Here is an 18,820-nt window from a genome sequence, read left to right on the forward strand (position 1 = left end):
ATGTTTTCACCAATATCTTGTATCATTTGCCACAAGAAAAAAGTCAAGGGCGGTCATAAATTTCGCTAATCAATTTCTGGGTGCCACAGCCACACCTTTGCCCGGGTGCACAGCAGGTTCCTGTCTTAGCAAAAACTCTACAAGCTTTTGCACTGACGATAGGCTATCTTTACTGCAGTTTGTAGAAACCCTATCGAATAGAAATAAAATAGTGCGGACATCTAGCTATCATGCGCATCTCCTCCAGAGCGAGTGGAAACTGAAAATTTGCTCACCTTTGGCCAGTAGTAAACAGTTCAGGTCTTTGTGAACCTGTACCACTCTCCAAGCTGAAGCCGGAGCTTCCAAAGTCCTCTCTTCGCTACCGGTACACTAAAAAAATTCCAAGCCGAAGCCGCTAAGCAGTTTCTCTTTGTGCCTCGACATGCATCTCTTGCCATTGCACTAGCTCAACTGCCACCGTGCTTTGATTCAAAATCTCTAATGCATCGCTGCCTGCTGAGAGAAAAAGCAAGCCAGGCCAAAACTGAAACTTATGTCAGATGGCGGTAGATGTTACTGCTTGTACAAAACTGTACCGCATTTTTGCACTATGGCCTAGGGGATGGACTTGAAAGAGTTAAGCATGAGTACTTAGAAGCCCCATCATATTGATCTGCACAAAATTTAGCTGGCAAGGCGACTCTTGCTTTTTGGGAAATATATATTGAAGCTGGTGTGCATGATTAAGTAGTGTGAAAACTATTTATTTAATTTATACAGTTGGAATACAGTTGGACCTGGATATATTGAATTTGAGTAGAGCACACACACGTGTTGCCCCCTTAAAAATTATGCAGAAGTATAGGAAAGTTCTGCAGTATATTGGACTTCGGTTTGGTCAGCCATTTCCTGTATTGAGCAGCACACTGTGTCCTTGCAGGTGTACTTTTTCTGATGGCACTCTTCTTCGATCACTTTTCACATGGCCCGCCATGGTGGTCGGTAAGGGCGCTGGACTGCTGTGCCCAAGGATGCGGGATCAAATCTCGGCTGCACTGGCCGCTTTTCGATGAAGGCGAAAAGCACGGTGATGCTGTGCTATGTCAGTGCACGTTAAAGAACCCCAGGTGGTCGAAATTTCAGGAGACCTCCACTACGCCATCTCTTATAGCTTGAGTCGCTTTGGGGCATTAAACCCTATAAACCAAACCAATTTTTCACGTGCGGAGATGGGTCAGTGGTGTACCTTTCTTGGGCACCTGTTGGCAGTTCTAATGCTGGGAATTCACATGATGAGGTGATGCAAGGTGTTTTGGAGGGTGGCCTTCAATCTCTTGTGCTCAATTTCTGTGCCATATTGCTGTCATGTAGTGAAGCCTTCCTGTGTAAAGTCGTGCCATGGCTCTCGTGTGGCATCACTAGAATAGTGGAGAGAGGATGTGGACCACACTGGGTGCAGCATTGAGGTAGGGTGCAGTGACTGCCTGAAGATGTGAAGGCGGGTTCATTAGGGTTGTGACCATGTTCTTGTCACTAAGGGTTGTTGTTTCAAACATTAACACTTGCAGATAAAAATAGGTTTGCTTTAGAATTTTTTATGTACAAATCTCAAGGAGAATGAACATTAGTATGCATGCCAGTGTTCTCTTTCTTGCTAATTTATTTCTTCTATTAAGTTTTATGTTGTTATCCCAGAATATCATTCATGTCACAGAACATCTGCCATGTTAATTTCTTCATTTAATGTCTTTTTGATAAATTGTTATGGATGACATAGACTGCGAAAAGACTGCATTTGTTACATCTTGTAGTCTATTCGTTTTAAATCATGCAGCTTAGCCTTTGTAATGCTCCGACCATTACTGATTCGTGGTCTCTCTCTTTCAGGACTTGATAATGAACTGCTTGTCTGTGCTACGTCAATGACACTGTGGCTTCCTGTTCTACATTTTCTGTACACCTCAAATGACTTTCTGCTTTAATTGCTCTTAATGTAGAGCAGAGCCTCAGCTCATATCCATGAAGTGTGAATTAGATTTCTGCCAGCTCACCTATTTTATTTGCCACCTGGTCAACACTTTCGAAGCACGACTGGACGTGGTAGTAGTGGCTGTGAAGGACTTCCCTCTTTCATGAACATTTTTCCAATCTAAGTCCTCCACTGGCAGAGCTTCTCAGTGATAACATTCTTTTTTCCCAAGGGCATGCCCACACCATTTTGATACATTTTGATGCACCAGGCTCAGCTCAAGTTTACACCATCGTCAGCAGACATGGGTGCATAGCTTTGCTAGCCCAGTAACAGCAAGGCCACGAACAAGTAATTCTTTGTGCCAGCTGCCTTGTCTTCGCCACTGAGCAAAATGAACTCGTTGCTGAAAAACTTCCAAAACATTCTATATTTAAAATTGCAGAAATTTTAAGTGAAACACATCAATAATATTTTGTGATCCTTTTCGAGTTTGATGCACTAATGCAGTAGCGTTAAAGGCCCCATTTTGCAGAAAAGCTGGCAATGGAGCTGTGAACGAAAAATCACGAGCATTCCTCTGGCAGGCGATAGTTGGAAGGTGGCACGGTCGGGCACTGATTTTTTTTTGCGGGTTGTGTAACATGATGAGACCACATGTCATGACCAAGTTGGCAGAAGTTGCCAACTCGGGATGCTTCTGTGAAATGGGAGGGTGAGGAATCAAGCTCTGCACCCTTTGATCTCGTGTCAGACATTCTACCTTAAAGGGACAGAACACTGGCCAAAATATGTCATCAGATTATGGTGGAGATGAAAAGACCTTGCCTCATATAGTACAGATCGAGCACTACAATATCAAAAAAAAGAGGCTTTACAATTTTAATTTGCCATTGAAAATCACATCGAAACAACTGAGGCGCTATCAAGCGGAGAAACCCTAGTACTTTCGGTGCAGTACCCCACATGACTACATCTCAGAAAAATATAGCTGATTTTCACAAATACACACCTATTTTTCTTCTAGGAGTTCTTGTCATAATTCTTCGCTTTCTCCATTGCGTCCATTAACATAAGGCCTCTTCATGCTGGTCTGCATGCTTTGCATCGTGGGCAACGAAGCCTATTGAAACAAATTGGAAGTCCGTCATTTGTTCGTGTCACTAATAGACTTCCTCGAGATTAAAATGTGGGCACAACCTCTGCACATAAGAGATATAACTTACTTCGAAGTGAACAATTTCTGATCTGCATTTAGAAAAGGAACTATATTCAAGTACTCTCGTGATAGTTCGTGTAGCAAGGCTCTTTATTTTCTTGCTGGCGCATATTTCGAACGCAAATGGCATTATATATACCGAAGATAGAGCACCCTAATAATCGCGCTGCCCCGTGTGTTTCGACAGCAATGCCAGTAGAGAACATGCAAGATTCTAAGAGCCTATCAGGGTATGTGGCGCAAATCGGACAGCTGAGCTGCACAAACGGATTTTGATTTGGATCATTTTGAGTTCGTCGGAGTACCAGCAATTCGAAGGAAATTTGAGTATTTTTGCGACGAAGAAATAGACGAGCCATTAAGGCGAGAGATTTTGCTTGTTGAGCAGACCTTTGTCATTGAGCGGTTAATTGTCACGGCAATGATATGTTGTGCATAAAGTTCTCATATCATGTGAATTGAGCGCTGATTCTCTTCTGAAGCATGTCAATGAAGCAAAATTGAGCACGGGGCTTCCAACTCGGAGCTAATGTGAAGAGAGGAGACATATTATAACTGCTGAGCAATTTGACAAACCGGATGATCACAAAAATTAAAACATCTTCAAAATAACTGAGCATGCGGCGAAGAAGACGCAGCGAGCTGCGGCAGCTGACAAGAAAAAGATAATGAATAAATTAAGCCTTTAATTATTTGATTGAAGGGATGACTCTCGGCCGCTGTTGGGGTAATTAGAGAGTTAGGAGGGACGGTAGTATAGCTTATCGCTTCTTCACGGTTTTTCAGTCTGTTTCTCGTTAAAAGATAAGCATCTAAAAAGCTCAGAAGATGATCTAGATCGGCATCTACAAGCTAGGCCTTCCAGACTTGCAATGGCTGGTACGTCAAGCTCTTGCCTGGACTGAGATATATGTCGAACGGCTTCGTAACTGCATTTTTGTGAGGTGGGCAAGCACAAAAGCTTATCAGCTTCTGAATGAGCTCAAGATGTGCTACCAACCAAGCATAGGAGCTCCTTAATGCATGCATTGAAGTGAATTGGCTGCAAATATGGTTTTTGCCGTTGAAGCAATACAAAATCACATGCTAAAAAAAAGGATGGTCAGAGGAATTTCGGAACGTTAATGCTCATTTCCCACTAGACACACGCACACAAAGGATTATGCTGCCTACTCAAGTATTTCCCAAAAGCTCCTCTTAATTGTGTGTAACCTTGCAATGTTTTTCTATGTTGATGAAGTCAAGTTCTGGTTGTTTGCTGCATTTCATTAGCATTTAGCATAGGTGGCATTTGGACAATATTGCATTTTTCTCATTTTTTCTTGTGCTAATAAATAACAATTAGGTTCATACAATTCATTTCTAATGCCCTTTCCGGTGACGTAGATACCTTGAATGCAGTGTTTTAAAACTGCAAACTTGTGCTATAGCTAGTTTGAAATTACATTAACTTCCCCTACAAGCAGTAAAATTATGTCGTTTTTATTTTCTGTGTGTGCCTAAAGGGGGAGGGGAATCTCTCAAGGGTGCGACTTGATTAGTCGTAATATAAGTTTTTTTAATGCGCTTGTTCAGTCGTCTCCTTTCGCAGTGCACACGCCTATTCTCACTGATTCCTCTTTTAGTGAACTCATTAAATAACTCTTCACATCTGACTTTGTTTTAGATGACAAAGGAATATTTTTTTTTACATTGCTATATACGGGAGTGCGTGTGTGCTAGCCGCTCCATGCTTTCGCGCCGCGTGTAGCAGACGACGCGGCCGGCAAGGCGCAAGAGTTGACTGCAGCGCTGCTAGTTCTCGCGACCGCCACTTGGGACACTGTCCTCCGCTGGGCGGTATGGGGAGCTGTGAAACTGAGTTTGTTCTAGTAACGTTGACTTTTGCGCCGCGAGAGGTATGCTTTGAGGTTTTGCCACTAGGTGGCGCCACAGTGTTCGAAATTTTGTGAATGAAGCGATGATATAGTACCCAGTAAAACTTTCGTCGATGAGGCGTGCGTTATTGTGCCCTGGCAGCCTTGAGTCTGAAACTGAAAAGGACGTCATTCTCAGCAAAAAATGTCGAATTAATGCTTGGCGAGGGAAATTTATATTTGTTTTCGGAAGTCTTTTTTGTTGACCACCAGTCGTCAACGCGGTCGCTGCTCATGGTTTCTAGCATCGGACTACATAAAAACGGGCGCATGCACTGATCGAAAAATTCTCGGTAAATATTTTCTACAGCGTTTCTGCCAAAACCGATATGGAATCGAACATTTTAGAAATCAATCTTTCCATTGCGCTGAAAAAAAATTGAGACCTAAATTCCAGTGTTCTGTCCCTTTAAGGCCATACAGGCACATTCAGTGGCATGGTAAAAGTACGGCTTTATATCCGATGAGTGGTCTTGCACATAATGTGGTAACTTACTATATTTATGAGTATGTGTGATATATTAGAGGCTGGACTTGAGTAACAGAATGCATGTATGTAAACAACAATTTGCAAGGGGAGCCACAGATGGAAAGCATCATACCCTTAGGCTGAGCTTAAATTTTGACCAGTTTTTTTTCTTGTTTGACTGTGTATGTATCACGAAGTGCGAGCACAATGGTTGGTGATTGGTTTGTAGTGTAGTGACATGCTCTGCTTTATTTTTATTGACCTCTATCGTGGGATAAAATGGTAGAAATGCAATAGCTTTTAAATTTGGCATACAATTTACCGATGATTTTGTACTTATTTCAGGGGATTCTCAGAGTACGGTGGAGGTTTATGATCCCAAGCTTGGACATTGGCAGGTTGCTGAGGCGATGTCAATGACAAGGAGTCGAGTAGGTGTTGCTGTACTGAGAGGAAATCTTTATGCCATTGGTGGCTACAATGGCATAGAGCGCCTGCGGACAGTTGAAGTGTTCAGCCCTGAAAGCCGCATTTGGAGCAGAGTGGCATCAATGAATTGCAAGCGAAGGTAAGTACAATATATCACCTGTATGTGCAGGGAATGGTTATTGCATCTGAAATTGGGGTACATTTACACCCTGGTATAATAAATAACGCTTTGAGCCTGAGCAGGAAAAAAAAAAAAAAAAATTTCGACACTTAGAATGCTTGCAATGGTTATACAGCTTTTCGCAATATTTGTGGAATTGTAAGTGTTCCAACTGGTGTTTTATATGTTGTTTTGATAGCTAAGTATGCTCATTTGGACAGTGAAACAAAACTTGGGACACTTGTGAAGTGGGGGCATTTAGCCTTGTACATAGCCCCTTTATAGTAAAGTCACTGGGACCAGCAAAAATATTTACTATATCAGGATCTTTAGTATATCAGTTGGTAATGATATGGTCCTGAAGATGCTGTCTGGTAGTTAAATAGGCACTTACTGAACACCTCTTGTGCCTTAATAAAAAAAAAAATACTCTGAAATACCTTCCATCTCACTTTTATCATCTCTGTGCAATTATTTTGTTATAAAAATTTTTTACATCTTGTGAAACTACCTCTTAAGCATGAGGATAACGTGGCTATGAATGCAACCAAGTTTGATTTCATGTGAAAACCAAAGCCTTGCATGAACATGTTGTTACTTTTTGCTGTTTCTGTCTTTTAAAAGGCAATAAATGGTAAATGTGTGTGGCAGTCAAGGGCTGTAAGACCACACTCACTGCACCTCCACTTTTTGCCTCCGCTGCCTCATGCTTCTGCAGTGAATGTTCACCCGTTTCATCCCCTTCCCTAGTTCTTGCTGCACTTTTACTCTCCTTTACTTTCTGAACGGACCACGCCGCCTCTTTTGTAGACAACTTTTTTTTTTTTTTTTAATACGCGCTGCCGGCTTTCCCTCAAGGCTCCAAGGCCTCCGTAAAGGAGGCTTCTTCCGGATGCTGCTAAGCCTAGTGGTAAAGCCACTTAAAGGAGTATAGACACGTACATTTTCTGTTTTGGGATTTTCGCTTTAAACTATCTATCCACCATGGTCCAAAACAGAGCGCCTGCGACCGAAAAAGCCCCAACACGCTTCAATTGATTAATTATCAGGGCATTTATCATGACCAGTTTCGGTTTCGAGCTCTCAGAGCATGGAGCGCGCGATGACGTCAAAGATGCGAGCGCGCGTCGCACGAGTGCCTCCTGATGGCAAGACTGGCGACACGTACACACACAATCTAATGACGCATGCAGGTAGCGTTTTTCGTCTGCTTGCGATTGCACGTGCAAGAAAATGTCATCGTTGAGCAATGTTTCAGCGTAGCATAATTAGTTCTACGACATTTATTTTTCGCCCGAAGGCGCGGATGTTATTGACATTGTTGAGCACTTTGATTTAAACCCGCTCGCCAGCATCTCAAGTTGAAAAGAAGTAACCAACAGCAGCCACGAAAGCTTGGCGGTTTGCGTGCAGGAAATATCCGCTGGTTAGACATGCTGAACAAAGCTACTGATTACTATGAAGATGCTTCTCTCTCAGCCCAGTTTGCCGGCGCTGTGAGCTCCAAGCTGGAGTTCGAAGAAAAAAAAAGGTTTAGCATGAAAAAAAAAAGCATTGGCCCTATCAGACGTCAGCCACCGTGACTAGCGTGACTCCCATGCTGCCCATGCTCACACGCTGATTGGTTCCGACGTGGCAGGCCTGAGTGGCGCCGTCCAAGCCTGTGGCACCATCTGGCGCTGTCAATGCGATCTGGGCATGCAGAGCCGTGGCCGTGGCCGCCGCTATCGGTAATCTCTCGCGGATCACTGTTTATTCATGTGCATAACAACTCCGTACAAAGGACCATGAATAACGAATAAATTGGGAGGATTGTTTGACCAATACTGAGGTACTGGTAGAGTGATTACAGCGATACAAACAAGCTTTTTTTCCCACATTCACTTTGCTGCTGCTGTCCGGTGTGACTCGCCTGGCGTGTGCTAGCTCCGCTGCTGAAAACGTCTTGCGAATCAAGAATGCATCTTTTATGCGATAGGCTTCCCATTAAAGCGGCCCGAAAGTCCAACGTTTATTACAGTGTTAACCCATTCCGAAGTGCCGTCCGCTGCTGCTTCGATGTGAAACCAGCTAGGCCCAGTGACGTCTAGGGCAGGCGGGGAGCAGTAGCACAGTTCACGTCTCCATCGCGCCAGCGGGTAGCGCCGTTGCCGAAAGCTGCGCCCTTGTGCAGGAATCCTCTTGGTACCCGAGTACAGCAGGCAGCCTTAATTTACACTAGGTTCAAGTTGCACAAGTGCAATGTCAGTGAAACTAGTAAATAAATTGTGCTTCCCCTTTTCGGAGTCCGAGCTGTGTGTCCGTGCGCGCGCACAAAGTACATACCCAAGCATTGCCCTTGAAAAACACGCCGACTGCGAAATCGACGCCAAGTGAAGTAATTGTAATATACAGCAACGAAGACAGTGTGAAAAGCATTCGAGTCAAGAGAGCAGAAACACAGAACTTTCCCTGGGGTGCCCAGTCGATACAGACAGGGCAGACACGGTGAGGTGTCCTGTATTGTCACTGGTCTTTGCTCTGCTGACTCCACGTCACAGTTGTTTGATGTCATCATGCTGCTTACCTATGTACACGTTTTAGTCAAGAGATATCACTGTCGATGGGTTTTGAAAAACGGAGTCTTTGCCTGGCTAGTGTTTAAAATCAAATTAAAATTTGTTCGTGGCAAAATGAGAGGTTGGGATTACTTTGGGAGCATCTCTATATAACCAGGAAAGCAGCCGTATTCCTTCTGACGCTTCAAAAATTGGTGTCTGTACTCCTTCAAACGAACACTCGGTGTTGTTTAAACATACGGTATGACAGCAATATTTTTCTTTTTACGGGATGTCTCAGGATCCTGTCGTATTCTAGATGCCTTTACTTTTTTCGGGACCTTGTTGCACACAAGCAAGATTATGTCATCGGGGAAGCCAGCTGGCCTCAATCTGTCTACCTGATCTTTGAAGCTATTCATGATGGCGTGGTCGCAGGACATGAGAATTGCTCACCCTATGCATGACATTGCTATACCACACTTGACTAATTTGAAATGGCCAGATTGAAAATTGAGTAAAGGCTTCTTCAATTTGGTTGCAAATGGCCCAGCAGATGTGATTTTGCCCTAAATTCAACCTTTAATCAAAAAAGGGAAGAGTATCACAAGACGGAGTTTCGAATGTGAAGTTCAGGCCATTACCGCAGTCTTGAAAAACATTTAAAAGGTCTTAGATGCTCTTTGAAAGGCATGCATTTCTACAAAATGAAGGTAATCGTCCACGTATCTCAACACGTTTTTTTTTTACAAAGGGACAACATTATTAATGATGGCTTTGTCAACATAACTTAGATAAATTTCACTTAAAATTGGGGTGCCACACTCGACCCAATGCTCATGCCTGTTTTGTAAATACAGTTGGCCCTCAAACTGAAAAAAAGTGGATTGCAGGTATATAATGACAACAGTTCCAGAAAAGATGCCACAGATATGCCTACATTGCGAATGAAATTTTGCTCATCATTGTCATCTATATACATTTTTTAACACAAACCATGAGATGCTCATGTGGAAGTGAAAAACAGAGGTCTTGAACGTCTATACTGCAGGCTTTACAGGCGCCTGGGTTATAACACAATAGATAATCAACAAGAACGGTGAAATCTGACAAACGAAAAGCATCCTTTATTGTCAGCATGCCTAGACCCTTCTGCAAAAACTTTTACACCGAATTTTGCCAAATACGTGAGGTAATCATGGACGATTACCTTCTTTTTGTAGAAATGCATGACCTTTCAGAGTGCGTCGAAGACATTTTAAAAGTTTTTCAAAACTGCAGTAATGGCCTGAACTTCACACTCGAAAACCTGTCTTGTGATACTCTTCCCTTTCTTGATTTAAGGTTGAATTTAGGGCAAAATCACGTCTGCTGGGCGTTTGCACCAAAATCGAAGAAGCCGTTACTCAATCATGCATAGGGTAAGCAATTCTCAAGTCCTGCGACCATGCCATCATGAATAGCTTCAAAGATCAGGTAGACAGATTGAGGTCAGCAGGCTTCCTCGATGAAGTAATCTTGCTTGTGTGCAACAAGATCCCGAAAAAAGTAAAGGCATCTAGAATACGACAGGATCCTGAGACACCCCATAAAAAGAAAAATATTGCCGTCGTACCGTATATTCATGGAATTTTGCACCGCCTATGGCAAGTTGGACATAGGTATGGAGTACAGGTTATGTTTTCTGTGCCCATAAAACTTGGCATCATTTGCGCAAAGGTAGACCGAAAAATAAATGAAAAGAAACGACGTGCAAGCCGTTGGGGGATGCCAGGTAAAACATGGTGTAGCTTTTCTTCCGTGTACAGAGGGAGCAGTGTATGCAGAGTACCTTTTACATGCGGCAAAAATTACATCGGTCAGTCGGGAAGGTGTCTCAATATAAGGCTACAAGAATATGAAAACTCCCTAGACAAAGCCCCGTCATCGAACCTGGCACTACACCACAAAGAGTGTAGCCAAAAGTCCCCTTTGCACTCTCCTTGCACTTCCCTGTTCAAAGAAACCACAGTATTGTACACACAGAGAAACATTAACAAGAGAATGAAAAGACACCTTTCTGATTCACAAGGATTTTGACACGTGTGTAAGCACCGCATCGGTTATTATTCATCCCCGCGAAATCTCATATCTTGACGAAACTGATTGAAGTGAATTGTTGTTTTTATCTGCAAACATGTGCACTTGATTGTATGAGCATTATTATACATATACGTGTTCCATCAATAAATCAAGCAGTTGATAATCAGCGTTGTTCCCGTCTACTCGCTTGTCTTTTATTTGTTGCGCTGTGTGTTTTGAAAAATGTTGCACCAATTAGCTCAACTCTTCATTTTATTGTATGGAAATGAGGGGCTTATTATGAGGTAGATGCATATGAAGCGAGCCAACAACCAATAACACCAAGGAAACCATAGAAAATTATTGTTTTTTATTAACATTGATTAATGTGAAATAATGTATCATAGGGATAACTGGTTAGAGAATATAGATGCAAATCAAGCACATGCAGCTGATGGGATCTAAAACCACAACCTCCGAATTTCGCGTTCAGTGCTTTTGCCAACTGAACTATGGTAATGGCTGCTGAATCTTCTACTTTCATTGGTATTTATGTCGCGTATAACCTATCCTCGAGAGTGCTCACTAGCGCTACCCTCATTTACTTTCCAGCATATAGCTGAGCTAGATCTTAAACCCAAAATACTTTTAATTATTGCCCTCTTGCTTAGTCTGTATTTACTGCAGTATGTTCTAAATAAAAAATGGTCATTTTAAGATGCTATTTGAAACCAAGCATCAGAAAATGCCTTTATTAGAATGTAAATCTCCAAGTCACCATTTCGGACACAGCAGTCACATTCAGTGATGGCAGCATGGTCCAAATTAATGTCCTGTTATAGTCGAACTTCGATGCATCGAACCCGAAGGGGATTGCAAAATAGCTTGATAAATATTAAAAAAAAATGAAGTATGATAACCTTCATTGTAACCTTGAAGCTGTAACGAAGCTAGAAATTGCCCACACTAGTGAGGGGCTTCTTAGCATAGTTACGTCTAACCTCCCTCACACAACAGCCGATGAGGACAGTGCTTTGGAACTGGCCACTTCTGCCACAAAATATTTAATTCTGTTACAACTACTCGCACATCAAAAATTAAGTTATGGTTAGTTTCTACCATGCCTTCGGCAAGAAAGCACACCACGCGAGAGCCACCACTTTGCATTAGTTCAGGAGTTCTCAAATTTTTTTGCCTCAGAAAAGAGCCATCAATATGCGCCATGTAACCCCCTTCCACCCCTAATCCTTATATTTTCTGTCATTTATTTGCACTTACTGTAAGCATTTTTGTTTTCTTGCTGTTGGCAAACAAATTTTTATCAAATGCCCACTTCTCGCTTATTCTCGGACATCTAAATACAAAACAAGAACACAGAAAACTACAGTCACAAGGCCAAAGTTCCATCTCATTCACACACTCCTTTAGTGCCTATGGCTCAACTGGCTGGGCTGCTGAGATTTGTCTGTCACTCTTTGCTCTGGCAGTAGCGCGGCTATGGCACATTTTTTCACTTTGGCAGGTACTGGTTTTTTTGGGACAAATGGGCTTGCCAGCAGCAGAACTTTGCCTCGACACCATGATCAGAATGCTCAGAAAAGCACTTGGTGAGATGCACACACTTCACAAACCCCAACATGCGTTGCCTTGTGTGCTGTGCCTCCTTAGCATCTTTTTGTCGGTCTTCCAGATATGCATATAATGGCAGAGCAACTTGACACACTGCCAAGTTTTCTGGCTACCACTCCTGTCAAAATAGAAACTAGCCCACACCATCCAGCATCTTGCCACGATGCCAAGGTCTATGTTGCGCACAGTGCCCACGCCGAAAGCAGAAAACTGAGGAAGGAGTCAGGACAAGAGAAGTGAATTATGGGTTTCATCAAACTAGGCATTGTGCTTAGCAAGAAAGGGGGGGGGGGGGGGGGGGGGGGGGTGCTAGCGGGAGCTCACAGAACCTCACAAAAGCAGCTTGCGGAATCTCTGCTTTGGTTAGTTTGGTTAGTTAGATTGGTTTCACTTATAATTGCAATGTAGTGCATAAAAATGAGTACAAGAGACTGAAGGCAACTCTCAAACGTATCCCACGTTCACATAATTTAACAGCATTAGCGCTGCTAGCCAGTGTCTAGAGACAGGCGCCTGACAACGCTCTATGCAAGAACTGTGATTGAAGAGCTGCTTTAGGATAAGCAGCACTTTTCCAAGTTCATGAAGCATAGCTGATATATTGAACAACCAACAGCAGTTCAGTATACAACACAATTTCTTTTATACTTTTACAAAAGATTTTCAAGGGATATTCAATGTGTTCTGAAAATCCAATAATACAGAATATGTGGATTCGATTATCCGGGCTTGATTGTATGCCTGGAGATCCCAAGGCCATAAGCGTGCACAGGTCTCTCCATTGGTTACAGGAGGCAAAGTTCTATTACTGCCCGTTCTTGTCTTTCGAGTTGCGGAAAACAATATGACACAAAATTTGTACCTCCTTTTTGCAAACAATGGTTATGGTTCACTTAAAAAGGAGAGAATCAGGACTAAAATAAAATTAGCCCAGCAGTGCTGTGTAGGAGTTGCTAATATAACTGGTCCCAGAATCAAAATATACATGGTAAGTAGTAAGTGCAGTATGCTGTTTAGGGTGTTCAAATTTTGTGTAGTGTGTTTTTGCTTTTGAATGATGCTGATGGCAATTGGAGCACTCCACAGGGTTGGAATTATTGCCCCAGGCCAGTGGCTGGCCTCTTCCGTCACCTACCTGCCTGAGGCCGGCCTGGTATTTCTAGAACAGGCCCAGGCTGGGCCTGCGAAGTTCACAGGCATGACTGGCTGCAGATTTTTCTTAACCCTTTCAGGTCGAATTTTTTTTTTAAACTTTCACAGATGGTCGAATTACTTTAACGTGAATTTTGACAGTTCAAAAAGAGTAAAGCCAAGGAAAAGTAGAAAAATATTAGGAACTGTATTTTGGAGTCAAAGTTGCTCCACACTCCAAACTCAGGAAACTCCAGTCCTGAAGCTTGATGATAAGCTAACAGCAGCCCCAATAAAGATGGAAATCAACTTCTGTGGCCCCTGCATAGGGAGTGTCATAAAGATTAAAAATCAAGTTTCGCAGCCTCTTTTGGGATCATGGGGTCCAGGGGAAGGAGTGGTGGGGGGCTAAACCATGCAAGAGGGTTACTGTAACAAGCTGCAGCTAGGAATCAGTTTTGTTTATCCTGCACACTGAAGCCCCCCATAAAGATAGAAATCAAGTTTAACACCTTCATTGGGATCATCCAAACAGCTTTGCTACAGACCAGATAGGACACAACAGGCTGCAGGTAGGAATCACATCTGTTTATCTTAGCAAGGCAGCTCAGTAGATTTCAAAAGGCTTCTTGTAAGCCAGAAGGTGCAGCATCTCCCAGTGAGCATGTATGGTCATTAGGGTGCAAAATTTCAAACGGACTATATAAACCATACCAGTATAGCAAAGACCTTGCCAGCCTACATTTACAGCAGAAACCCTCAAAGGGTTAATATATGGCCTCTTACATTGTGCAGTGTAACTCCTTAAATTAATGCTTTTTTTGTCGGTGAAGATAACTCCAGCAAGAGGTGCACGCTGTGCAAATTACATTATTTAAAAGAAATAGTTTAAATTTTTTCCAACAGAGCAACAACAACAAAAAAAACCTCAAGGGCCTAAGTGTTATTTTTATTATTATATCGTAAATTTGTCTTGTGTTGCATATAATATCGGGCCAAATTGAACTGCCAACACACACAAATGCCAAATTTTTCTACTTTGCGGCAATGCATTTCTCTAATTGGTACTAGTTATTATACTATATTTCGTTGGCTCAATTGAACACAAACATAAGCCACGCCAGCTGTACAGTTTAACTGAAAAAAATAAGGGAAAATATTCTTAGTTTGTAGATTCTGTTCACTGGTTTCATTCATTCCTTCTAGACGTCTTGCATAGCTTCAGCATCATGTTTTGGTACGTCATAACTTCATTCGCATGGTGTTCTGCTGTGATTTGCGAAGTAGTTGAGGCAAGCATGGCACAGCCGGTTGCCCGCTGCAGGTATACTGGGTGTACTGCAGATATGCCCACCACCCATCAGTGTCATGAAAAAGTGGTACACTACTGTGCATGCCACATCCCAGCCAATGTCCACACCGCCCCCTCTAGCTTAGGAGCACATGGTGAGGAGGTGGTGCTTTCCTGTCATTAGGGGTGTGTAAGCTAGCAAGTGGAGCCGTGCCTTAACTTTTTCCCTACCACGGCCATTGAGCCATCCATTTTGAACCCTTCCGCATCGCTCACGGACACGCTACGCCATCTAGCAGGTAGTCAGATAACTGAAGCTTTGATTTTGTTGCTGTTTACGTTCTTCCCGCGAGGTGGCTATTTTTGAACGCGCTCTGAACACACGGCAGCATCGGAGTTGCATGCGACAATGGCAGTATCCTCGTTGACAGCGCGCACTTCAAAACTTTGCAGATCTGACGACTCCGCACTGTCTACAACCGATTGTATTGATGACCCAAGCAGCAGCGACTCTGAAGATGCTGCCAATCATTGTCAGATTTCAGTTCCAACCACAATGACGATGGAAACCACCCTGGACCCCCGGCAGCTGCTTTCAGGCCCGCTAACGATGACTTCGCGCGCAAATTTTGAATCTTTCCACGTCGCTCACGGACATGCAACACCATCTAGCGTGTAGTTGTATAACTGAAGCTTCGATTTTATTGCTGTTTACATTCTTCCTGTGAGGTGGCTATTTTTGAATGCGCTTCGAACACACGGCAGTGTTGAAGTTGCATACGAGAATGGCAGCATCCGCGTCGACGACGCGCGCTTCAAAACATTACAAATCTGATGATTCCGCACTGTCTACGACCGATTGTATTGATGACTCAAGCAGCAGTGACTCTAAAGATGCTACCTTATCGTCAGAATTCAGTTCTGACCCCTACGATGGAAACCAGCACTTTGTTGGCCTGTTTTGCATGCGTCGGGGACTGCTCTGGATGTTTTGTTTGTGCTGTTAGTGTCATTTATCTCATTCCCAGGGTGTCAGCATCATTTGGGCGCGATATCTTGCCTCCCGCACAACAGAGAGTGGCGTTCTGCCAAAGAAGGGAACCGGGCATCCTTTTCAGCATGGCGCTCTGCAGCAGCCCTCATCAATTGCTCGTTATGTATCAAGAACGCTATTCAATACTGCACTTTCATTTTTTTACAGGGAGTGGCCAATAGAATGTTCTGCATTCTGTGTATCTCGAAAAAATTTTAAAATTTTTGTCGTTTCATTTACAAGTGTATTTCTTCAAGTTTTGTTCAATTTTTTTCTAAAATCTTGTTTTCGGGAAATAAAATTGTGTATTACAACTCAAAACTTCACATTCAAAGTTGTATATCTACATAATGAATCTATTTAGGTTTCTTTTCGTTATTGCATAAAATTTACAGAAAACAAAATCTACTGAAACCTACAGAAAACGGTCATTTTGCCCACGGTAGGGAAAAATTTGAATTGGAACAGTTGAGCGGCTTCGACTGAGTGTAACTTGAAAGCCACCTGCCTCTGCTTTGCATGCTGGGACTGCAGTCGTATGTCAGTTAAAATCTAATTTCATAAACTGAATTTAGCTCACTTTTATCAGTTGTCAATTTCAAGCTGAAAAGTCTTACCCTTAGCCATATCACAGCTATTTGAAAAATGCATTAGTAATTCATTATTTGTTACATAACGTGGCATGCTACATTTGAGCTTGTAAGCATCACTCTCGGCAAGCAGTATGTCACCCCATAAGGTATTTATTTAAAACTGAGAGAGGTAGGCTTTTCACCCAATTTGCAAGCAAGCAGTCTTTGATCGTATGTTTCTTAGTAATGATGCGCAAGAGAATCCTGTATATGGATCACCGCATGGTTTTTGTCTACAACTGCGAAGTAATTTATAATTAAATTTTCTTTTCTCACCAGTTTTAGTTTCGGTTTCAGCAGCCCAGAGATGGCTGTGACATCACAATCAAGTCTAGGTCACGCACAGTATGATCAAAGAGCAATATAATCGCCGACTCTTCACTTGTTGTGATGCTTGTCCTTGAGGCAGCCTGGCTTTAGTGTTGTAGTGAATTCAAACGACAGAATAATGATTATATAGGCGTTTTTTTTCATCCCTTAAGGGACCTAGACTTGATTTGGATGTCATAGCCATTGCTTGGCTGAGGAAATCGAAACCAAAACAAGCTAGAAAAGAAATTCAATTACATATTCTTCAGCGGTCGTAGGTGAATATCACGTCGTGGTCCGTGTACAGTAATCTCGTAGTTCATTAATGCTTGCTGGTCACGAAACTTCTCCGTTACGCTATGGGAGAGCTTCATATACTGCTCATGGCTGCTGTGTCGGGGCTTCACTGTTCACAGAAAGGCATCGTTCAAGGAGTTAGACGCAGTCGCGACTGTGAAGAAAGTCCATTAGCTGCTCATTTGACGACCAATTCGATATTTACTGCACTTTCAGATAATCTAATTTGTGTCCTTGGGACCCTGTCGAGTACTTTTTACGTGTTGGCATGCCGTGCCGGCACCGTAGAGAGGCATGAGAGAGAAAAGTCTCGCTGGTTCAATGCCCTAGTGACACTGAGTTACCGAGAAAAACGAAGCGGGCATTAGCGAGGCAAGAAACAGGTGGCTTCACTTCCGCCTTGAAATACAAACGTGTTTGTGAAAAACATTTAATGTTTTCAGACACAAATGGCCTGCGCTGGTCCCCTTCCTCCACGAGTAGACAAATAATGTCCGTAGTATTCAGGAATGGGATTTCGACGATTGTGAGTGAATTAGAAGTTTTAGTGAATGCAGATAGCAACACAGTGCAGTTCCAGCCAGTAAACTACCACATCTCCTAGGTACAGTTGTCGCCATGGACGTATTTCTGGGAAAATGCCACATGCACTCGGGAAGTGCTGAACAGTATGTCATTATCCTGAAGCATTAGTTTCGTGAATTGATGAGATATTCACAAAACAAGCGGAAGAAAAAGGCTTGAAGCAGATATTAAAATCAACGCCTCGGGAGCCGTAGCAGTCACATGCTGCATGCAGCCCAGTGTGGGCTCAAGAGAATGCGGCTGCGGCGGCTATTGATTGGCGCGGTCAGTAGGGCACCATGCCGGCGTGCCAGACGACCGCCACCTGACTGTTCCGATCTCGACACATTGCCACCGATGATGCAGTACACTGACATCGGCACACCGCGAACCATCACTGCAGGGCGACACGGACAAAGAAAGCACAGAAAATGCATTTACTGATGGTCTGCCAAACAATATCGACTAATAAAAATCTGTTACTGTGCCTTTAGCGTAGCGAAAATGCACCAGGTGTTGAGTACATATTATGGTTGCATTTTCGCTCGCGCGCTATAGGTCGGAGAAAATAGATTGTAGGTAGGAGACAAGTAAGCAGCATTGTGCTTCATCTGATGAGCTCCAAGTGTGCTCTACTACAGTATAAATTTTGTTTTCAGCGGGTTTTATGCTCTGCAGTTAGTTTCATGCCTAACGTCTGCTGTGGTGAGTCATTTGTATATCATTGGCATTTTCCTTGTCTCTCCTGCAATTAGAAAGCATGTCCTAACGTCACCCAATACGGCAATTGCGAAAAATTTTGAACGTTTAGACACAAATACAGCTCAAATTATGACTGCGGCCAGTAGCACCGATGGCAGCTCCATGCCCGTCAGTGCGCAGCTGCGCCTCTAGTGGCCAGTGCTGACCCTATATGAAAACTTGGCCGGAGTTTTGTGACCAGAAAGAGCATGTAAGGACTCTAGTAATATAAAGGGTGAAACTCGAACACAAAAATTGTGTGTCTATACTCCTTTAACAGCTTCATAGACCAAAGGTCTCTCTATTTAACGTTTCACGTGAAAGAACCTGTTACAATGATCTTCACGATGCTTTCCAAACAAATTCGTTACTACTGCAGCAAAAGTTTTGTAATGAATACATGGAGGTAGCTTTGCTAATGTCAAGTAATGGGCAGAAAATTATTCTGTTT

At 42.9% G+C, this 18,820-nt stretch overlaps 1 protein-coding gene across 1 annotated transcript in view; it reads left to right on the top strand.

Annotated features, from left to right (window-relative positions):
* Positions 1 to 18,820, top strand: part of KLHL18 (Kelch like family member 18) — a 38,977-nt gene that overhangs the window by 4,547 nt on the left and 15,610 nt on the right. The window contains exon 7 of the mRNA XM_084589775.1: positions 5,901 to 6,123. Within this exon, the coding sequence (XP_084445901.1) occupies positions 5,901 to 6,123 (223 nt within the window). The remainder of the gene's footprint in view (positions 1 to 5,900; positions 6,124 to 18,820) is intronic.

The sequence above is a fragment of the Amblyomma maculatum genome, chromosome 1, assembly GCF_055883805.1.
Source record: "Amblyomma maculatum isolate TAMU_Amacu chromosome 1, ASM5588380v1, whole genome shotgun sequence".
Taxonomy (NCBI): Eukaryota; Metazoa; Arthropoda; class Arachnida; order Ixodida; family Ixodidae; genus Amblyomma; species Amblyomma maculatum.